The sequence below is a fragment of the Salmo trutta genome, chromosome 23 (genome assembly GCF_901001165.1).
Source record: "Salmo trutta chromosome 23, fSalTru1.1, whole genome shotgun sequence".
Lineage (NCBI taxonomy): Eukaryota > Metazoa > Chordata > Actinopteri > Salmoniformes > Salmonidae > Salmo > Salmo trutta.
In genome coordinates, this window is record NC_042979.1 from 8,204,551 (window position 1) to 8,228,786 (window position 24,236).

Here is a 24,236-nt window from a genome sequence, read left to right on the forward strand (position 1 = left end):
GCTTTTTTGTTGAAGAACCCCTTTCATTCTCTGGGGTACACGGAAAAGGTGCGAATTAAAAGCGAGGGTCGACCTCTGCCTGAGATCAGTTTCATGACTAAGGATGAAAAGGTGAGGGCGTTCAGTATCACCTGACGTCAAAACTTTAGCTGGTTAACAGGGAGCTTTTCATCAAGCCGCCTGTATTGCTGGCCTTGCCTGCTTTAGTAAAAGTCTGAGCCTTGGTCGAAAGACGGGTACAGTGACCTGAAGAACATCGATCGTGTTCAGCTAAATGAAAAAACAAAAGCAGGGCATGCTCAGGTAGGATTTCCACTTTCCTCTGGTATTTATTTAGCACATAATCACTCTGGACAGGCACAAGCAAAAACTCATGACATAAATGTTGCAGCAGCCTAGGCTACATCTAAACATCTGACATGCTGTATGGGATGAAAACGAGACTATTTGAAAATTGCCCCACCGCTCTGGGACCTATGGTGCCACCAGTCTGCTTGCAGTTGTCAGTTATCGTCAGGTATGTGGAAGAACAGGGCTTTATTCAGGAATGTTTCTTGGGACACTTTAAGTGGGCGAGATGCGCAGTCTGTTTGACTTTATGAATTTTGAGATGTCTGAGTTTAACTTCATAGAGAAACTCGTTGTCCAAACCTACGAGGGCGCAGCTGTAATGGAATGTATCTGCTATTTGTATTTACAGCTAAGTCCCCTCCTGGTCTCCGATTAAGAGGTGACGACCACACCCCTTCACTGCCATTGTCAACTTTCTCCTGACATGAACTGAAGCTACGTCTCATGTGCCCTCTCATCCACTGGCACAATGAACGCTTCCCCTCAAAGAACTGTGAGTACCCCTATCAATTTTCTCTCATTCCTGTATGTAGGGTCAATCACATACGCAAACACAATCACATTATTACAATGATTTTACTCCTTGCTTGGACTAACTCATTCTTAGCTCTTTTGTCTAACTGTGTAGTGTGTTGTCTTATAGTTTTTTGTCTTCCCAGTCAAATCCTGTCCTGCACTGGTCAAGCCTCTGAACACCTCAACTCATGCCTCATACCCTCATTCAATCACTGCTGTGATCCCTTTCCAACACAGTTTACGTAGCCTTCTCATTCCCTTTCCCATAATATTTTACAACAGATGTCTTTATTAAATGCTTTAGGTTAACATAATTAGTCTTTGACGATTTTTGAAACACACTTTGTCGTCTATACCATCTTCCTCAATTTTTCAGGTCACCAGCCGCCACTGGGCCTAACATAAGGACAACTCAGAATATGCTATGTTGTTCTTCTGAAATAGGCTACATTTTCTTCATATCATGTTTCTTTAGACCTGTCTAAAATAAATAGACCTGTCTAAAATAAATGCTCTAGGCTATATTAAATTGATTTATTAGACTTTTTAAAATGTAGGTGTTCAAATGGTCTGCATCAGGAGCTTGTAGGTTAGGAGATCCTGAACGTTTTTATGGTAATAGATTATGGTAATTAACGGTCAATTACCATGAGACATGCAGTTATTTGCATGACAATCACGGGCTGACAAAATGTCATGACCGCCACAGCCCTAGTTTCAGCCCAATGGCAGCCCTGCCACTTGGTTTGGTATAAAGCTGAGGGATGGAACTGGGAGCATATAAGCACTCTTAAAGTCATAGGACAGTTTTTTACTAATGTATAACTTGATCACTGCTTTTTCTCTAACGTATCTCAATATTTTATCGCGCATCCTGATAATCTTACTATGTTTTATGTCTTATTGTGTCTTTCTAGATTGTTGCAATGGTGGAGCAACACATCTTGTTTGTGGTAGTATCTCTAAGAAAATCATGTGTTTTAATGCAATGATCGCATCTTGAGAGCTTCTAACATAATACAACACACTGAGGCAACTGACCCAAATGCACCGTGTAAAAAGCCAATAGCTCTACCTCCATCCAAGGAGAAAAACATATTTACAGAACGAGACAATGACTTAAGGGAACATCTCTTTCAGATGAATGAGGATGAGAGAAGGCAGACATATACCACATACTGTGCACAGTCTTGTTTGCAGCCTGAAAGGAGACGCCGGTTGAGTGCCAAGACTAATTTAACGACTGTATTCTGATTAGCCATCTCCCTTCCTATATTTAGACACCATCAAATGCAAATACGGTCCTGTGTTTAATGAAAATCCACAAATCCATCCCCACTGTATTTGTTGGTGTACTGAATCTAACAAACTCCTTCCTGTTATGAAGTTGAACCATCCAAGCATAACAATAGATGTGTATACAATCTTGAGACCTCAGCAGGACAGAACAGATTCGAAGTTCAAATGGATTCAAACTCTCTGTGTGCTTAATTCCTGCACTGACCACTTTGACGGCCTCACACCAGGGAGCCTGTATGATTAGGCCCTTATCTCAAAAGACAAAGCAAAGGAAATCAATACGTGCTGAGAACACATTTCTAAACAATGTGACTGAAGGTCTTCACCCTGTATCGGTAGAAAGTAGCCTAACTTTTGGTCAGAAGTTTGGGTACATGGTACTTTCAGGTGTGTCTCAAGTGTATTCATAGAGGAAACACTAGATTAGAAGGCACGGATAATAAAGAGCTGCCGGGATTTTCCATGCATCGTCAGGACAGAGAAGCTACGTCTGGATAGTTATTTGTCAATAACAGCTGGTGTGCGATTTCTAATATTAAAGAAGTCTCGAGGTATTGCTCACCTGAGGTAGAGTACCTTACGATAAGCTGTAGACCACACTATCTACCAAGAGGGTTCTCATCTATATTATTCCTAGCCGTCTATTAAGCCCCACAAACCGATGCTGGCACTAAGACCGCACTCAACCAGCTGTACAAGGCCATAAGCAAACAAGAAAATGCCTATCCAGAAGCGGCGCTCCTAGTGGCCGAGGACTTTAATGCAGGCAAACTTAAATTTGTTTTACCTCATTTCTACCAGCATGTCACGTGCAACCAGATGAAAAAAACTCTAGACCACCTTTACTTCACATATAAAGCTCTCCCTTGCCCTCCATTTGGCAAATCTGACCATAATTCTATCCTCCTGATTCCTGCTTACAAGCAAAAACTAGAAAGTACTAGTGACTCGCTCAATACGGAAGTGGTCAGATGACACGGATGCTACTCTACAGGACTGTTTTGCTAGCACAGTCTGGAATATGTTCCGGGATTCATCCAATGGTCTTTAAAAAAAATGTAAATAAACAATTTCACCTTTATTTAACCAGGTCGGCCAGTTGAGAACAACAACTTCTCATTTACAACTGCAACCTGGCCAATCAAAGCAGTGTGACACAAACAACACAGAGTTACACGTGGAATAAACAAACGTACAGTCAATAACACAATAGAAAAGTCTATATACAGTGTGTGCAAATTAAGTAAGATTAGGGAAGTAAGGCAATAAATAGGCCATAGTGGCAAAATAATTACAATTTAGCAATTAAACACTGGAGTGATAGATGTGCAGAAGATGAATGTGCAAGTAAAGATACTGGGGTGCAAAGGAGCAAAAAACGAATTGGGTGGGCTATTTACAGATGGGCTTCGTACAGGTGCAATGATCTGTAAGCTGCTCTAACAGCTGATGCTTAAAGTTAGTGAGGGAGATATGAGTCTCCAGCTTCAATGATTTTTGCAATTTGTTCCTGTCATTGGCAGCAGAGAACTGGAAGGAAAGGCAGCCAAAGTAGGAGTTGGCTTTGGGGGTGACCAGTGAAATATACCTGCTGAAGCGCGTGCTACGGGTGGGTGCTGCTATGGTTACCAGTGAGCTGAGATAAGGCAGGGCTTTACCTAGCAAAGACTTATAGATGACCTGGAGCCAGTGGGTTTGGCGATGAATATGAAGCGAGGGCCAGCCAACGAGAGCATACAGCTCGCAGTGGTGGGTAGTATATGGGCTTTGGTGACAAAACGGATGGCACTGTGATAGACTGCATCCAATTTTCTGAGTAGAGTGTTGGAGGCTATTTTGTAAATGACATCGCCGAAGTCAAGGATCGGTAGGATACTCAGTTTTACAAGGGTATGTTTGGCAGCATGAGTTAAGGATGCTTTGTTGCGAAATAGGAAGCTGATTCTAGATTTAATTTTGGATTGGAGATACTTAATGTGAGTCTGGAAGGAGAGTTTACAGCCAGACACCTAGGTATTTGTAGTTGTCCACATATTCTAAGTCAGAACCGTCCAGAGTAGTGATGCTAGACGGGCGGGCAGGTGCGGGCAGCGATCGGTTGAAGATCAAGCATTTAATTTTACTTGCATTTAAGAGCAGTTGGAGGCCACGGAAGGAGAGTTGTATGGCATTGAAGCTCGTCTGGAGGTTTGTTAACACAGTGTCCAAAGAAGGGCCATAAGTATACAGAATGGTGTCGTCTGCGTAGAGGTGAATCAGAGAATCACCAGCAGCAAGAGCGACATCATTGATGTATACAGAGAAAAGAGTTGGCCCAAGAATTGAACCCTGTGGCACCCCCATAGAGACTGGCAGAGGTTCGGACAACAGGCCCTCCGATTTGCCACACTGAACTCTGTCTGAGAAGTAGTTGGTGAACCAGGCGAGGCAATCATTTGAGAAACCAAGGCTGTTGAGTCTGCGATAAGAATGTGGTGATTGACAGAGTCGAAAGCCTTGGCCAGGTCGATGAATACAGCTGCACAGTATTGTCTTTTATCAATGGCGGTTATGATATAGTTTAGGACCTTGAGCGTGGCCGAGGTGCACCCATGACAAGCTCGGAAACCAGATTGCATAGGTACGGTGGGATTCAAAATGGTCGGCAGGGTGGAATAAATATAGGTCTGTAACAGGTTGGGTCTAGAGTGTCTCCCCCTTTGAAGAGGGGGAATACCGCGGCAGCTTTCTAATCTTTGGGGATCGAAGACAATACGAAAGAGAGGTTGAACAGGCCAGTAATAGGGGATGAACAACTGTGGTGGATAATATTAGAAAGAGAGGGTCCAGATTGTCTAGCCCAGCTGATTTGTAGGGGTCCAGATTTTGCAGCTCTTTCAGAACATCAGCTATCTGGATTTGGGTGAAGGAGAAAGAAGGAGGCTTGGGAAAGTTGCTGTGGGGAGTGGAGAGCTGTTGAAAAGGGTAGGGGTAGCCAGGTGGAAAGCATGACCAGCCGTAGAAAAATGCTTATTGAAATTATCTATTATCGTAGATTTATCGGTGGTAACAGTGTTTTCTAGCCTCAGTGCAGTGGGCAGCTGGGAGGAGGTGCTCTTTTTTTCCATGGACATACAGGACGTGAGTTCGAGGCTGGGGCCGGCAGGTAAACAAAATGAGGTACCATGTTATTGAAACAGTCCAGGGGGCATCAGCTGTGTAGCCGAGTGATCATAGGGTCAAAAGAGCAGCAATAGGTGAGTCAGGGTACGGTTTGGTAGTCGCTACTACACTAGGCGAGCAGGGGACACAGCGTTCAGAAAAGCTAGTGGGCCGGGGCTAGTAGATGGTTCTTCGGCGATATCGTAACAGAATAGCCGGTTGAGACCACATCGGGCGATCATGTCGGCAGTCCAGTCGTGATGGATCGGAAGGGCTCCGTGTCGACAATAAAGGGTCCAGGCCAATTGGCAGGGGAGGTATTGTAGCCCTATAATTAGCTGGTATATGGGCCTAGCTTGAGTATGGCTGAAGCATGCATGAGAGCACCAGCTGTTCCGGAAGACTGTGTGATAATACTCTCTGTAGCCGATGTGAGCAAGATCTTGTAACAGGTCATCATTCACAAAGCTGCGGGGCCAGACGGATTACCAGGACGTGTACTCAAAGCATGCGCGGACCAACTGGCAAGTGACTTAACTGACATTTTCAACCTCTATCTGACCAAGTCTGTAATACCTATATGTTTCAAGCAGACCACCAAAGTCCTTGTGCTCAAGGAAGCGAAGGTAACCTCCTTAAATGATTACGGCACCGTAGCACTCACGTTGGTTGCCATGAAGTGCTTTGAAAGGCTGGTCATGGCTCACATCAACAGCATCATCCTGGATACCCCAGACCCACTCCAATTCTCATACCGCCCCAACAGATCCACAGATGACACAATCTCAATCGCACTCCACACTGCTCTTTCCCACCTGGACAAAAGAAAGACCTATGTGAGAATGATGTTCATTGACTACAGCTCAGTGTTCAACACCATAGTGCCCTCAAAGCTCATCACTAAGCTAAGGACCCTGGGACTAAACACCTCCCTCTGCAACTGGATCCTGTACTTCCTGACGGGCCACCCCAGGTGGTAAGGGTAGGCAACAACACGTCTGCCACGCTGATCCCCAACACTGGGGCCCCTCACAGGTGCGTGCTTAGTCCCCTCCTGTACTCCTTGTTCACCCATGACTGCGTGGCCAAACACGACTCCAACACTATCATTAAATTTGCTGATGACACAACAGTGGTAGGCCTGATTACCGACAACGATGAGACAGCCTATAGGGAGGAGGTCAGAGACCCGGCAGTGTGTTGCCAGGATAACAACCTCTCCCTCAATGTGAGCAAGACAAAGGAGCTGATCGTGGATTACAGGAAAAGGCGGGCCAAACAGGCCCCCATTAACATCGATGGGGCTGTAGTGGAGCGTGTCGAGGGTTTCAAGTTCCTTGGTGTCCACATCACCAACGAACTATAATGGTCCAAACACATCAAGACAGTCGTGAAGACAACACCTTTTCCCCCTCAGGAGACTGAAAATATTTGGCATGGGGGATCAGATCCTCAAAAAGTTCTACAGATGCACCATCAAGAGCATCCTGAACGGTAGCATCACCGCTGGCAACTGATCGGCATCTACAGAGGGTAGTGCGTACGGCCCAGTACATCACTGGGGCCAAGATTCCTGACATCCAGGAACTATATACTAGGTGGTGTAAGAGGAAACCCACAAAAATTGTCAGACAGTAGACTTTTCTCTCTGCTACCGCACGGCAAGCAGTACCTGAGCGCCAAGTCTAGGACCAAAAGGCCCCTAAACAGCTTCTACCCTCAAGCCATAAGACTGCTGAACAATTCATCAAATGGCCACCTGGACTATTTACATTGACCCACCCCCGCACATTGACTCAGAACCGGTACCCCCTGTATATAGCCTCGTTATTGTATTGTGTTACTTTTTAATTATTTTTTACTTTAGTTTATTTGGTAAATATTTTCTTAACTCTTTCTTGAACTGCATTGTTGGTTAAAGAACTTTAATAAGGATCCGCCCCTTTTTATTCAATTTTCGTCTAAAATGGCACACCCAATTATAACTGCCTGTAGCTCAGACCCTGAAGCAAGGATATGCATATTCTTGGTACCATTTTAAAGGAAACACTTTGAAGTTTGTGGAAATGTGAAAGGAATGTAGGAGAATATAACACAATAGATCTGGTAAAAGATAATACGAAGATAAAAACAACGGTTCTTTTGTATTTTTTTGTTCCATCATCTTTGAAATGCAAGAGAAAGGCCATAATGTATTATTCCAGCCCAGGTGCAATTTAGATTTTGGCCACTAGATGGCAGTAGCGTATGTGCAGCGTTTTAGACTGATCCAATGAACCATTGCATTTCTGCTCAAAATTTTGTATCAAGACTGCCCAAATGTGCCTAATTTGTTTATTTATAATGTTTCATGTTCAAAATGGTGCACTCTCCTCAAACAATAACATGGTATTCCTTCACTGTAATAGCTACTGTAAATTGGAAGGTGCAGTTAGATTAACAAGAATTTAAGCTTTCTGCCAATATCAGATATGTCTATGTCCTGGAAAATGTTCTTGTGACTTACAACCTCATGCTAATCGCATTAGCCTGCGTTAGCTCAACCGTCCCGTGGAAGTGACACCTTTCCCGAAGAAGGGCTTGTAAGTACTACATCTGTTGTATTCGGCGCGTGACAAATAAAGTTTGATTTGATTTACCAGGAAGTCTAGTGGTTGCCAAGGTGTCAGCTCATGGAGATCCAATTCAAATAAAGAACTCTGTAACTCAATCAAAGACATGGTGTAACTAATCCACTGTGCAATGTAAAATGCACAGCATTATAAACACATAATTGATTGGAGAAATTGTTATTTTTACATTTGAAGCTCTGAGACAGCCCAAAAATAAACTGTGAATAATAACCACATCTCAAACTAAGCCTATTCCAATTATTGATTGAAATAATATGCTTGTTAGATATTATTTTGGTTGCATTCGTAATGACGTTTTTCACCAACCTCTTGCATATTGATGAATATGAATCCAACAAAATATTCTAATTCAGTCTTCTCACTCCAAAGTGTTGAAAGAAATGAAAGCCAATCTGATGGTCCACCATCTAATAACCTTTAACACTGACCAGACAGACTTGACTTTAATGCATTTAGTACTAGTAGACTTTAACCTTAATTCACAGGCTTGAGAAGATCTCCACCAGGTTGTTGCCTTTTGATCCAGTCTGTTTCTCTCTTTAGTAAAGGTTCACGTAACAAGTCGTTTTTTATGTGGTGGGGGATTTGGCCCCATGCACAATCCCCAACCTGGAGGGCCAGGGACTGCTTTGTCCGCCTACTACCCTTCGACCTGTCTGGCTTGGTTGGACCTGCTGGGGGTATACACCCTCTCCGGCAAGGAGACAGTCCAGGAGACTAATTACTAGCCTTAATTAGTAGTTATCCTTAATTAGTACAATGGACAATCTCTCCCCAGTTAGTACAAAGGACAATCTCTTCCCATCGTCAGCATGGTCAGTTAGAGCCAGTGTTGAGTGTGGTGTTGGGAAAGTTAGTCATGACCATTATAGAAAGGGTCTGTAAGGCTTGTGGGATATTTCTCTGCCTGCGTCTTCTAGGCATAGAGCCACAACTTTAGGGTCGCCAGGGCATAAATGAAAACATGCAGGAAACCGACAGTCGATGTTGGTTTTACTTGTATGTAGTACCATTTAGCAGATTTGAATTTACTTCACTGAAATGGTGTAAATTCACATTTACAGAAATGTTCATTCATTCATTAGTATACTATAGTTTCTACACAAGTGAGCCTTATAGTTTGGCTGTTCCCCAGCAAATACTCTAGATAAATAATCAATGTTGTTTGGTCTATTATTTGGCTAATTGACAGCCAAGTTAGCATTCCGTCATGTACACTGCAACCTTAAAAGGCGACTTCCTGATTTGGCCTCGTTTTAGATTTGGTTCATTATGAAATGCTAGCGGCCAAGACTGAATTCAAACACAAGTTGGTTTCGGTAGGTGGTTTGATGTGGGTGTCTCTTGTGTGTTCGCAGGTGAGGAGAGCTATCCAAATTATTTTGCCAATTAGCTTCAGCTAGCTGGTGTGCGACTATGGCAAAATTGGTTTGACTTTGGATAGCCTATCTCCGGGGCAAGTTACGGACCGTCAACAAATTACACAATGTAAATTAGACAATGTTTTCATGTTGCACACCTTTAGGTTTTCTCATTAAATGCTTTCAATATTTGTATATGAATTTCTACAATTTATAGTTGGTTTAAGGTTTTCAAGTCATTGAAATTTGGAGCACTTGGAATTTTTATATTGTCCCATGTAAATTGTGTAATTTAACGAACCCAAATTTACCACAGACATTACGATTAGGTCACGTGCAGCTGCACTCTGAATTGATATTTACTTGTGTGCTGCCAGCTGTGTGCATGTGGGCAGAATTGAAACAAACCCAACCTTAATTTAAGTTGTGATGCAGTCACGACCAAAAGTCTCACAAAACTCTTGTTTTGGACGAGACTGACTTCATGACCAAAATTATCCTATTTACACTTAGTAGTACATTTTGACACTAGAATAAATGTTTCGCAGTCATATCAATGCCACATAGGTTGCTTTCTAAATTAGAAATGCATTTTTTAGGGGCAGTTGCTCTTTAACCAGTCATCCAATACATGTACTTACAGTGATTCACTTTCTATGTTGAAACTGTACTGCTTGTAAAAAATAATCTATGTAATTTGTGTTGGTTGAAGGATGATGATTGAAATTTAGCAATATTGAAAAAAAGAAATAGGAAAAAGAAAAGAAATTAGAATACGTTGTAAAAAAAGAAACAGAGAAAAAAGAAACAGAGAAAGACAAATAGGTTGCCACAAAATAACGATCTGTGCTCCCACCTGAGGTGTGACTCCAGCACGCGGTCCATATGTTTGTAGAAGGGTCGGGAGGTGAAGTAGCCGCTCCAGTAGTGGTCATCTCGGTCTGCGTAGGTGAAGAAGTCTCCGCTGACCACCGGTAAAGAGGGACCAGTGTGACCGGGGTCTATGGCCGATTTACGAAGAGCATTGAAGTAATCCGTGATGGTGCCGAACTGAGCCTAGAACAGAATACATCAGTTAGAATAGATAAACTTAAAATAGCTCTATCATTAATGCCATAGGGTAGTTTACTCTTCTGCTTTATTGAGAGCAGTGTACCATTGCAATAGCTGGACACAAAAACAATATTTCAAGAAGGGTGGGAAGCCAACGAAACTATCGACCATCAGTCACGCCAATCATGTGTTGCATCAAAACCTTAAACCCCACCCTCTTCCACTATTGCACACCTAATAAACCTGAAATAAACCTGGCCGCCTGAAAAGGAAATAAAAGACCAAACAGAACTTCCTGCATATTCACGCAACATTCCAGCTCCCAAAGTCAGACCTTGACGTGTAGTTCTGGATGAGAGTTCATGTAGTCAAAGAGCTTCTGGTAGTTCTGGAACTGCTGGTCCCACTCCAAGGCATCTGTGTAGCGGAAGTCGTCCCCTAGGGGGACCATCACCACCTTGGTTCGGAATAGCTTGGACTTCTTCCTGTACTGGTCCAGCAGCATCTGAACCCTAGGGATCATGGGAAAAAGAGTTCACTATACTGCAACGAATTCACAGTTTTCATGACATAACAAGCTGTTATTGTGCTTCTACACCTGCATTGCTTGCTGTTTGGGGTTTTAGGCTGGGTTTCTGTACAGCACTTTGTGACATCAGCTGATGTAAGAAGGGCTTTATAAATACATTTGATTGATTGATTGATAATTGTCAATGAATTACCTGTGTGTGTGTTCGTACATTCACGTGTGTGATCAATTGTCTAGTCTTGGATTTGCTACTGTGTCAGAAAGTCCACTTATCATCAGAGACTATCTTGTGTTAGAAAAACAAAGGCCATCTGAAATTCCTATTAACACAAAATATTATCGTACAGTGGCTTCGATGTCTTATCTTATTCATACAAAGTGTTTGACCCTTGTCCATAACATTATCAAACTGTGGAGAGAATGTGGACTGTCTGTCTACCCCATAAACCAGTGTTTCTAATACTTGTCTGTACCAGGGAGAGGAAAGCTATGGGACAGACCACAGATTAAGAAACACTTTACATAGAGGACCCAAAGCCTTTGTGACCAGCTTTGCTTTTGTCGTGTTTGAATGTCAAGTGTTGTTATTAACTGTGAGCCTCAAGCTAAAGACAATTTCCTGTTTCATGTAAATTCGATCGGACAATAAAGATTGGTTTCTTATAGAGACACAGTATATCACTCTCATTCCATTTCTATGTGATTGGTCACCTCTGTTGAACGTTCCCATCTGTGATTGGCTGAGGGGGGACCCTCCAGGGACAGCTGACCCGCCCACCAGGAAGTCTCTTGAAGTCAAACTGGCAGCAGATCTTGGGGTCGGGACCACACGTGTGGGGAACATCGTAACTGTAGAAGGGCATCATGTGACATAGAATGTCCGTGCTGGAGGCTGGGTCTGCACACAGGCGGAATAGAACATGAAATAGAATAGAGAATTAGAATAGAACATAGAAATATAATAGAGTATTAGAATAGAACATGAAATAGAATAGAGTATTAGAATAGAACATAGAAAATATGTATTTCTTTCCTAACGGTACGTCTTGTGTGGTATTTGCATTTGACAGTACAAAGAATGCACAAACATCCTTATGACAAGATTTCAGAATGTGGACTGTAAACATATAGCTAGCATGCAATATCTAAAAACAGTTTGAAAGAAAAACTGTTCACATTTCTATCTGAAAGAGACTGGCCGTGGTATGCACGCAGTATTCAAAAGTACTAACATTTATCCCTTATTAGAAATAACAACTAATGCCTGGTCGCTTGTACGATGATGATGATGATATAAAATTATATAAGATAACATTGGGTGATATAATCTGATCTGGCATTGAACCGATGACTAATTTGCTACGACCAAGCAGTAGCGGCGCGAGGGTAAAATCACTGGGGAAGCCCCCCCCCCAAATAAAAATGATGATGATGTTTGCTCTATAACCTGTTCATTCATACGCCTTGCCGATATATAGGCCTAAAAGCCGGGACAATAAGAAGACACAGTGGCATAATAAATTAAACCACACCTTTGTTTTATCACAAAACCGGATAGCAACCTCTGTCCAGTGAAGTCCACAAAGCATATTGCATGTAACAGACAGTTACGTGGTCAAGCAAGTTAATGTTTCCGACATTTTCGGACCACTAAAAAACGTTGAACCACAGAGAGTTACCGCAAGTCGCAAAAAAAACAAGAATTGCCTCCACTATTCCAGCACCATTTCAACATCAAATCACCTCTGCTTAGTCCAATACAGTGACAACTAAAAGAGTCACCTATGCTTAGTCCAATCAACGTAAGCTAAATATGATGTGGCTGTCCATGGTTCTGATTTGTGTGGGTGTGTGTGTGTGCATACGCGTTTCTTGCAAGTAGAAAAACATGTTAACCTACTTTTAGAGAAACGCCAATGCCATTCTCCTCTTTCATGTTGACAAAACGGTCTATCACTCTGTCATATAGTAGACACTTATTTTTTGTTGTCCTAGGCTACTTGGCTAAAATGCTTGCTCGCGAGCCTAACTTCCATTCATGGGTAACGTTAGCTAGTTAGCATTAGCCTTCTACATCTAGCTACATATTGAACTTCCATCCTCTCAGGCCAGTGGCACAACAATGTATGAATTAATGGTTGGATTAGAATTGCCGTTATACTCATTGGCCAGTACGAAGAATGAAGTAAAACCACAAGTCCAAATCCCTATGTCCATCCATGGCTAATTTAGGAAAGGGACAATTTTAGCTAGCTAACAACATAAAGGACAACAACACAAGATGAAACAATTCAAGTTTTTCTGTCAATAACATATGCTCTCAATGGGATTTGATAGGAGTGATTCCAAAATCCAAGCTGGCTTCCCTTAACACTTTGTTTTGGTGTGCCAGGACCATTCACAGATGAGCTTTCTCAGTTTATCTCAACGCTGACTGGAAAAAAATGTATACTTTTTTTTTTATCAAGGGAGGCCAAATGCTCGCTGGCTTACTTTGCCTTCAATGCTACGGGCGGCAACAATGCCATACTCGTTTGGACTAGACATCCTCAGATAGATGGCATTCACGTAGAGAGACAGAGGGGCGCTGTTTCGCTCGCTCATATGCTTTCTCCTGGGAGATACTCTTGCGAATTGAAGGAAAATTATGAAACAGAGAGACGAAAGGTAAATGATTTTATATTTTTAAATGTTAATTGGTAAAAATTTGGGGGAAGCCTGACTTCCCTTGGCATCTATGAATACACGCCACTGGGGCCAAGTGAGATGAAATCCTATTTGTCCTGCAGTGGAAGTGGCCTGCTTCCTGAGCTAGAGCACGCTGTCATCTCCCATATGGATCTGCCAGTGTGACCTTGCACATTTCGAACCATGCACTCTATTATGCCACAGGATGTCTGTCTCTCAAAAGAATAACAGAGGGATGTTTCCAACCACTACATCAATGTTGGTTTTCCATGACATGTATTTGACCCCGCGTTTGTTATTGAGTAGAAGGAATATTGTCACGTGTACTCCCTCGCCGACCTCTAGGTCACCAAGCTGCTCATTATGGGGCACACCTGTCACCATCGTTACGCGCACCTGCGCGTCATTAGACTCACCTGGACTCCATCACCTCCTTGATTACCTGCCCTTTATATGTCACTCCCTTTGGTTCCTTCCCCAGGCGTTATTGTTTCTGTTTCCTGTCTGTGCGTTGTTCGTGTTTCTTGCTTTGTATTATGTTGCATTTATTAAAACACTCACTCCCTGAACTTGCTTCCCGACTCTCAGCGCACATCGTTACACATACAGAGAAGGTGAGCAGCATACACACTAGCTTTAGAAAGCTTAGTAATATACTGTATTCTACTGTTATTTGACCAGTACGTTACAGGTAAAACAACATTCTCAGACCGACCGACTGTTATTTGACAATTCATTCAACATTTCATTTCATTCAAGTCTTCAAAGCTAAAAACCGCAATACTTTTTATCTCATGTATATAATGTAGATGCTCTTTAATTTGTATGTTTCAAAACATTGTCCAGAGACTAAGCTATATAATTAGGGAGTGTGTCCCCTGGCAGAATGGCACCACATAGCCAAACAAACTGTAATCTACTCAAATCAAATTGTATTTATCACATGTGCCAAATACAACTGGTATAGACTTTACAGTGAAATGCTTGCTTACAAACCTTTCACAGCGATGCAGAGTTTAAAAAATAAAACACTAACAAAAATGAATAAAATAAAATACACAAGAATGAAGTTATATACAGGTAGTACCAGTACCAGATCAATGTGCAGAGGTACGAGGTACTTGAGGTAGATATGTACATGAAGGCAGGGTAAAGTGACTAGGCATCAGGATAGATAATAATAAAAACAGAGTAGCAGCAGCAAATGAGTGTAAAAGTATGTGTGTGTGTGAGTGTACGTGTGCATATGTATGTTTGTGTTGCGTCGGTATGCATGTGTGTGCATATGTATTATTTGAATATGTGAGGGATTTGCGTGGGAGAGACAGTGTCGTGTGTGTGTGTGAGTGAGTGTGTATTTAAAGTCTAGTGAGTGTGCGTAGGGTCAGTGCAAGGTAGAGTCAGTGCAGATAGTTTGGGTACCATTGGGCTGTCCACAACACCCTTTGTAGCGCTTTGCGGTCAAGGGCGGTGCTATTGCCATACCAAGCGGTGATGCAGCCAGTCAAGATGCTCTCGATGGTGCAGCTGTCAAACTTTATGAGGATTTGAGGGTGTAACGCCCTGGCCATAGAGAGGGGTTTTTGTTCTTTATTTTGGTTAGGCCAGGGTGTTACATTGGGTGGGCGTTCTATGTTCATTTTTCTATGTTTTTGTATTTGTTTGTTTTGGGCCGTGTGTGCCTCCCAATCAGGCACAGCTGTAGTTCGTTGTTGCTGATTGGGATTCACACATAAGGAGCCTGTTTTTCCTTTGGGTTTTGAGGGGGATTGTTTCTGTTTAGTGTCTTGCACCTGACAGTACTGTTTGGCTGTCGGTTTTCTTGTTTTGTTGTATAGTGTTCTTACGTTTATTAAAACTGAAGATGAACACTAACTCCGCTGCACCTTGGTCTACTCTTTCCACAGACAGCCGTTACAGAGGGCCCGTGCCAAATCTTTTCAGCCTCCCGAGGGGCATCAACAAGTATTCAATTCTAACATAAAACACTTCGAAGTGAACCATAAGAACAGCGCACAAACTGATCTGCTCTTTCATCATTGTCTACTATTAAATAATCGTAACAGTATTTGGTCATTATCATGACGTAAATAAAAAAATTGTACAGACAGATGCTCTGGCATTGCAGACGATTTCAGCATCTGTCTACCCAGTGAGAATCATTAATGAGTACTGTATCATTTGGCTTAGGGGTTTGAGTAATCACCCGTTTTTGGACAGAGCGTCTGGGGGATAGTTGGTTCCAGCATGGCTGCATGGACCCACTAACTAACAACGCCCGTTCTGTTACCAACTGATCCCTGTCACAAGCGCGCGCAGGCACACACAGACACACAAAGCAGATGGTTCACGGCAAATGTGAAACCCCTTATGTTGGTCATGAGGATGTGGTCTACAGTGTTCTTATCAATCAGCACGCTCATCATCAGACCTGGGTTCAAACAGTACTTATCTTCTTTCAAATGCTTCAGCTGCACTCGATTGAGCTTGCCTGGTGCAATGGAACCAACGTAATTGTTTCAAAAGTGAAAACCCTGCCCATCTGGCACTCCGTTCAAGCTCAATCAAACACAAATTGAAAGAAATCAAATACTATTTGAACCGAGGTCCGTTCATCGCATGAAATGCCAGCCAGACATTTTTGAGCCAGGCCTCAGTCCATACAAGGAGACAATCCCCTATACCACAGATGCTATAAGATGACGCCAAGCAAAATCGGAGCCTTGAGAGACGAGCATGCTCTTGCATGTGATACGCATGCAATTATCTGTGGACATTGGAAATCCCTCTGCGGTGTTCTGAGCGAGTCAATACCGTCCACAGCAGATGCTACTGTCGCCTAACCTAGCGCTTTTAGTTACACAAGCTGACTGTCCAGAGTTCAACACTGGGCATCAAACCATCCACAGCATCTGCCACAGCAAATATGTGAAGGAATTGGAAGTAGCTGGAAGCATGCGTTGTCTACTGAGTATGAAGTAGTCACTCTGGGGTCATGTTCTTTTGTTTCTGCCTATGGAATTTAAACTACGACTTTGAATATGCTAAATGCTAAATTCAATAGGTAAGATAGCGCCTGAAACACCGAACGACTGAAAATAGAGGCATAAGGAGCAGCTCTCTGGGCAGAGATCCGAAAGAGGCACTGGATGTTTATTTGAGGGCCTTAGCGCCCCGCCTAGAAAACAATCTAGCTAGGGGAAACACTGGCTCTGGGAATGCACCCTGAGAGAGCCACAGGGGTACAGTCAGTCTGCATACTTGCCCCAGTTCTGTCTCCAGAAGAACTCCAGGGTCTTTTGACTGGAAAAATGTTTCTTGACGGAGTAGTGCACCCTCTGGATGAGCATGTTGGCCAGGCCAGCCTGTTTCAGCAGGTATGCATTGGTAGGGGAGTGGCCAAACGGGTCCACAGCCCAGCCCGTCTGGGGTTTCACGCCTAACAGGGAAGACCAGAGGGAAGATTCAGGTTCATGCAACAACCCTCCTCAAAATGTTGAGGAAAATTATAAACAATAGAAAACAATGAAACATCACCTAAAAATCCTTGTGATAAACATCTGTTACACAGGTCATCCCATTAAATCAACCAGTTTTCATTTGTCATCCTCCCTAACTTTTTAAGTCACCAGCTGCCACTGGGTTATGTGTTCATGTATAAACAGTTAAAATCTCTGATGGTTAAAGTATGCCAATCATTTTGTGTCAATCGTGCAAAATAACAAATATGTTGAACAAATGCACTGAGAGCACAAAACATTAGGAGAGTGTTAATTGAAGACAAATCACTAGCAAGTAGCTTTCATTTGTGACTGGATGCATGTGTTAACACACCTCTCTCTCCAGCACAGGAAAACAAACAGCTTCACAGTGAGTGGACAAAACATTATGAACACCTGCTCTTTCCATGGCATAGCCTGACCAGGTGAAACCAGGTGAAAGCTATGATCCCTTATTGATGTCACTTGTTAAATCCACTTCAATCCGTGTAGATGAAGGGGGTGGAGACAGGTTAAATACAGATTTTTAAGCCTCAAAACAATCGCGACATGGACTGTGTATGCGTGCCATTCAGAGGGTGAATGGGCAAGACAAAATATTTAAGTGCCTTTGAACGGGGTTTGGTAGTAGGTGCCAGGCGCACCGGTTTGTGTCAAGAACTGCAACGCTGCTGGGTTTTTCACGCTCAACAGTTTCCAGTGTGTATCAAGAATGGTTCACCACCCAAAGGACATCCAGCCAACTTGACACGACTTTGGGAAGCATTGGAGTCTCAAAGGGCCAGCATCCCTGTGGAACGCTTTCGACACCTTGTAGAGTCCATGCCCCGACAAATTGAGGCTGTTCTGAGGGCAAAAGGGATGCAACTCAATATTAGGAAGGTGTTCTTAATGTTTTGTACACTCAGTGTATGTTGTGCCTGCCAACAACACTTATTTTTTACGATCTCTTTCCAGATAACAAACGCCTGATATATTATGTACTCACCCAAATTTCTCTCCAACCACTGGTGCCCCTCCAATAGCTGGTCAATTAATGCAAAGTAGTGTGCGTTGGCTTCATCAGGCATCACCCAGCCTCCAGTTGTAATCTCCAACTGGCCTCGCTCAACCAGACTAAACAACACAGAGCAAAAGGATCAGGATTTCAGATTGTCAACTCAGTCAATTACCGTCTCATAGCTCAAAGCCAAAATAAAAACAAACAAATCGTGAAGCGATCCAAAAACCCTGTAGCTTCATGAATTTGAGCTTATTTTTCCGTTCAACAGACAGGTATAATGTTTATTACTTGTAAAAAAAAAAAACCACTGGATTAAAAAGAGATGCTTTCGGTCACAAACATTATGACATGGATAATACGACATTCTGTGGGTGTCAAACATGCATCTTAGTTGCAGGAGAAGTCGAGGCCTTACTTATTGCAATAATCAGATCCATCTTTTCCTCTGTTGCTGTTTAATTATCTTACCCTCTATGTCCTAAGAGTGTAATCAACCACTTCAGTAGAGACTCCCCTCTCTTATTAGAAACCTCTTGCATTGATTTTGAGTCAGCATCGTTCCTCTGTTCGCAGAGCATATTTCAATAGCAGACTTCTTTAACGTGTCCCTGGCAAGTCCCTGTAATAAGAGCATGGAGCAGCAAAACAAAGTACGACGACTCAGCCCTTTTCGGAATAGAAATAGCTCTTTATTTTCTCTCATTGGAAACCGGATTTTCCTCTGGGATCATTCAATCACCAGTGGGTTTCTTTTTGTTCTATTGTTCTATGATTGGACAGGTGGGAGCGGGGTGTAGTGTAGGTCTGTCCCGATGTTGAGTTGGAGTGAGGAAAGCAGGTGCCATCTTCACTGAGCCGATAGCAACACTGCATTCTAACGAGGACGGATGGATGTGGCTGTCCTACAAAACCCGAAACGTGCTGCTCAAAAAACAAGTTTCTCTCAAATCCTAAAGGTGTGTTCCCGAAGAAATAATGAGGTTGTTTGTTTGAATTTCATGAGCGATAGTTCTCCGTGTACTGTAACGGGCAACATTTTATCATTAAGCGCCAGACCTTGAATTTGCTGACATCAAATGAAAACCTGCAAAGAAAATAAGTTATTAAATGAGCAACACCACCCTTCAAAAAAAGAGCAAACACGGAATATTCTAAAAAAAAAAAAGGGATGGATCTGGTTCGCTTTGAACTCCCTGCGCATCAAATCAATAGTGAATAAATATTAGTGTTGGATTTTTCATCTTCCTCCATCCTTCACCTTCAGGCTGTTTTCGCTTGTGCTCCTAATTGGAATTCTAACCTGCAGCTGAAATGTTTATTGCATTTCATACGCCGTTTTGTAATCTCCCAAGGCTTCGTGCTGAAACCTACCCGCCAGTAGCTCGTCGTGAGCATGGCCAATGCACACAGCATTTTGTGATACCCTCTTTGCTTTTAGGGCTGTTTTCTGAAGCGGAAAACCCTCTCCCCTTCACTCCCTCCATGTCGTTCGCAGAGAACCCCCTGACTCCTGTTACATCCTCAAGGGGACATTGTCAACAGCAAAGAGACTGAGGCAGAGAGAGAGAGAGAGAGAGAGTATGTGTGAGCCCATGTGCCTCTCACAAGCACAATTGATTTTATGACCTCACGACCATTTGGAGTCAGTTTGGCTTGTTAAGGCAATTCAAACCAATGAACTCCTGCTACCAGGTAGAGTAAAGAATAAGCTGTACTGTAAACTGGGATGCGGCCATTGTTTTACCTGTACATACTGTATAGTGACAATCTCAGGCTGTGATGTTGTTGATTTCATTTATCTACAACTTCTTCACTTCTAATGTCATTGCATTTTTAATAAACCCTATAAAACCGCTAGCCCTAAGCAAGGTATAACCTTGCTTTAATTAAAATGGGAATAACAGAGGAGCATCGGAATGTTATTGCAAATCCACTAAGGAATTAGCTTCCATGTTTAGAGCAGCCAAGCCAAATCAAGAATACACTAACAGAATCCATAAGTGATTTGCAGTGGTGTACAGTACTTAAGTAAAAATACTTGAAAGTACTAATTAAGTTGTTTTATTCCTGTACTTTACTTTACTATTCATATTTTTGAAAACTTTTACTTTTACTTCACTACATTCCGAAAGAAAAGTATGTACGTTTTACTCCATACATTTTCCCTGACACCCAAAACAACTTGTTACATTTTGAATGCTTAGCAGGACAGGAAAATGGTCTAATTCACACACTTATCTAGAGAACATTCCTGGACGTCCCTACTGCGTCTGATCTGGCGGACTCACTAAACACATGCTTTGTTTGTAAATTATGTCTGATTGTTGGAGCGTGCCCCTGGCTATCCGTAAAGAAAAAATAAAATGATGCCGTCTGGTTTGCTTTATATAAGGAATTTTTACTTTTGATACTTAAGTATATTTAAATACATTTAGACTTTTACTCAAGTAGGATTTTACTGGCCGATTTTCACTTTTACGTGACTAATTTTCTATTAAGGTATGTTTACTTTTACTCAAGTATGACAATTGGGTACTTCTTTCACCACTGGTGATTTGCTGCTCATAGTGATTTCAGTCTCAACTTGAAGCTAGAATGACACAGACAGAACTCCTACCTCTTGACAGCGTCTCTCTTCTGGCCGTCGATGCTGTCCCACCACTTGGCGAAGTAGGAGATCTCGGACCAGATCATTTTCCTGCGGCTGTCCTCGTGGAGTTTCACCACCATGTTGTTCAGGATGTGCTGGGTCTGGTCCCGGTAGTAGTCATCAAACGTCTTCAGCCATCCTGAAAAGGAACAAATGGACAACTCTGACAAAGTGGTTGAGCATACATTACGACTATAGAGCGGTGTGTAAGGAATAATCGATTTATGTTCCGTTCTATATATAATGCTATGTGGTCTATCTGTCTGCCATAGATTAAATAAACGGATTCAATAAAGCCATCATCATCATCATCATCAGGTGAATGAGCAGAACATTTGGTTCAATCAATTTGCCACATCCATTGATTTCCCAACATGTTATCCTATTTCCAATGAAAATCAATGCATTCAACAACAAAAAGTCTGAACATTGCATTGTTCTTTCCAATGCAAGACAAAATAGGATAAATCATCCAGTGAACGGCAAACAGGCCTGAGTGCTTTTAATCTATGCAAGGGTGTGAGAATAGTCATGAGCTACTGTATACAGCTGTAAGGGGAAGACCACCCCAGTTAAACCAGAAAGACAGCTCGGGTTACTAAAGAGTTAACCAATCTCAGGAACAAAGAATAGACTGGACCTGGCTGTTACTGAGCTGCAGATGCTGCTACTGAGCATACACACGACGTGACAAGCGCCCGGAACTACCAGCACTCTTACTGCCTGCACTGACGCCGTAGTCTCTGGAATGCTTGTGAGGGACTACGCCTTCACACTGCAATACATAGTTCAAATGCTCTGTTTCTGTGGAAAATGTAACAGTGAGGAAATGTATAGAAAACAGGCTTGTTATATGTCTGATCAATTGTTTTCTTTTTCTGGTCAATTGTTTTAGTGGTAACAGGACAAGACCTTAATAAATTGCTCTACGACCTTTATGTTGTATAATTAAGCAATAAGGCACGAGGGGGTGTGGTATATGGTGAATATACCACGGCTAAAGGCTGTTCTTATCCACGACACACCGCGGCGTGCCTGGATACAGCCCTTAGCCGTGGTATATTGGCCATATACCACAAACTCCTGAGGTGCCTTATTGCTATTAAAAAACTATTTACAGTTTAGAGCAGTAAAAATACATGTTTTGTCATACCCGTGGTATATGATCTGATATACAACGACTGTCAGAATTCAGGGTTCGAACCACCCATTTTATAATGTGGTATAATGCTTATCTTTACGTTGTATACTCTGGTATAATGCTTGTCTTTACGTTGTATACTACGTTATAATGCTTGTCTTTACGTTGTATACTGTGGTATAATGCTTGTCTTTACGTTGTATACTACGTTATAATGCTTGTCTTTACGTTGTATACTCTGGTATAATGCTTGTCTTTACGTTGTATACTGTGGTATAATGCTTGTCTTTACGTTGTATACTACGTTATAATGCTTGTCTTTACGTTGTATACTGTGGTATAATGCTTGTCTTTACGTTGTATACTACGTTATAATGCTTGTCTTTACGTTGTATACTCTGGTATAATGCTTGTCTTTACGTTGTATACTACGTTATAATGCTTGTCTTTACGTTGTATACTCTGGTATAATGCTTGTCTTTACGTTGTATACTACGTTATAATGCTTGTCTTTACGTTGTATACTGTGGTATAATGCTTGTCTTTACGTTGTATACTGTGGTATAATGCTTGTCTTTACGTTGTATACTACGTTATAATGCTTGTCTTTACGTTGTATACTGTGGTATAATGCTTGTCTTTACATTGTATACTGTGGTATAATGCTTGCTCCCTTGGCAGACCATGAAACACAATTAACCTAGGAATATGAATCCTGACTGCTGTGGAGCTGCCTACGCTTTGCTTCCTGTCTACACGAGGTGTGACTGTATTAAGTAGAGAAAACAAAGCGTTGAAGAAGTCACAGAGGAAAGTCCAGTGTTTCTAGGTTACCTTCTAAGGGACAATATACTCCAAAATGAAATGTGAGCAGATGTTTTTAAACCTCAAAGGTAGTCTTACGTCAAGATAATTCCATGTCCCACGCCATCGACTGTGAAGAACCACAACTTGATTTTGGAGTGTGGTGTCCCTTTAATGCTCTCTGAAGTAGTGCACCGCTTACCAGGATCATTGTGTGAGTGGGGCACAACAAAGACTTGTAGTGGCTCGCTGTCCCATTCATTCTCCTGGTAGGTGATATCAAATCCTTGTTTCCACACTCCCCCGTCAGGATTGTCAAAGGTCAGAAGATCATAAACATCCAGCAACTGAAAAAGACACAAAAAACAAACACTCCAAACCCTGTTTCTGTTTCTCCCTGAGACAAATAGTGGGATATTCTTTGAGGTAAACTACTACCATACACTGAAGTATATTTCACCTGTTTATTGTCAACAATGTATTATTAGTAGTATTGAAAGTATTGAACAATACGGCCACAAATAGTCTGTGACACTGGTTTGCAGCAAAGCGTCACTTTATCAGGCAATGTTGCCAACTCTAGAATGTGTTTAAGGAAGTTTAATGTACTTGGTTCAGTTTCAGTTTGGTGTTCACGTTATGTCAAAGTAGCAGTCAAATGAAGTGCCCTAAATCCACCAGTGAAAAGAAAGAAAGCGAAGAAAACAATGCCTCTGTTCCTGGAAATCGGTGTATGATAACATTCACATCTGTGATATCAGCAGGTCAGAAGAATGCAAATGAGAGATGGAACTTCTAATGCAACAGAGGCTGCTTGGGGTTTCTCTGGGACTCACGCCAACTTAAATATCTGGCTTTGTTTTACGGCCAAATAAAATAATGGAGTAATTGGAATGTGATACCGAGAGGACAAGAGGATAAAATGGGTTATCTGTCATGGGTTTATATGTACAGTATGGAATGGTACAAGAACCCTTACTAAAGCCATGGTTTTAATAACAGGAACGTGAAACGCAGAAAATAGCTTGTTATCATGATTGGTGTCAAGAAGAAACATGATGACATACAGCGCATTCGGAAAGTATTCAGACCCCTTGACTTTTTCCACATTTTGTTACGTTACAGCCTGATTCTAGAAATATATATTTTTTAAATAATCCTCAAAAATCTACACACAATACCCCATAACGACAAAAGTGGAAACAGGTTTGTAGACATTTTTGCACAATTATTAAAAATGAAAAACAGAAATACGTTATTTATATAAGTATTCAGACCCTTTGCTATGAGACTCGAAATTGAGCTCAGGTGCATCCTGTTTCCATTGACCATCCTTGAAATGTTTCTACAACTTCATTGCAGTTCACCTGTGGTAAATTTAATTGATTGGACATGATTTGGAAAGAAACACACCTGTCTATATAAGGTCCCACAATTGACAGTGCATATCAGAGCAAAAACCAAGCCATAATGTCGAAGGAAATTTCCGTAGAGCTCAGAGACAGGATTGTGTTGAGGCACAGATCTGGGGAATGGTACCAAAACATTTCTGCAGCGTTGAAGGTCC

General features: G+C 42.0%; 1 protein-coding gene across 1 annotated transcript in view; it reads right to left on the minus strand.

Annotated features, from left to right (window-relative positions):
* man2a1 (mannosidase, alpha, class 2A, member 1) overlaps positions 1 to 24,236 on the minus strand; it is a 61,036-nt gene that overhangs the window by 28,596 nt on the left and 8,204 nt on the right. The window contains exons 3-9 of the mRNA XM_029708701.1: positions 22,872 to 23,016; positions 20,692 to 20,863; positions 18,060 to 18,187; positions 16,837 to 17,010; positions 11,595 to 11,781; positions 10,689 to 10,866; positions 10,158 to 10,357 (exon numbers count right to left, since the gene is read on the minus strand). Of these exons, the coding sequence (XP_029564561.1) occupies positions 10,158 to 10,357; positions 10,689 to 10,866; positions 11,595 to 11,781; positions 16,837 to 17,010; positions 18,060 to 18,187; positions 20,692 to 20,863; positions 22,872 to 23,016 (1,184 nt within the window). The remainder of the gene's footprint in view (positions 1 to 10,157; positions 10,358 to 10,688; positions 10,867 to 11,594; positions 11,782 to 16,836; positions 17,011 to 18,059; positions 18,188 to 20,691; positions 20,864 to 22,871; positions 23,017 to 24,236) is intronic.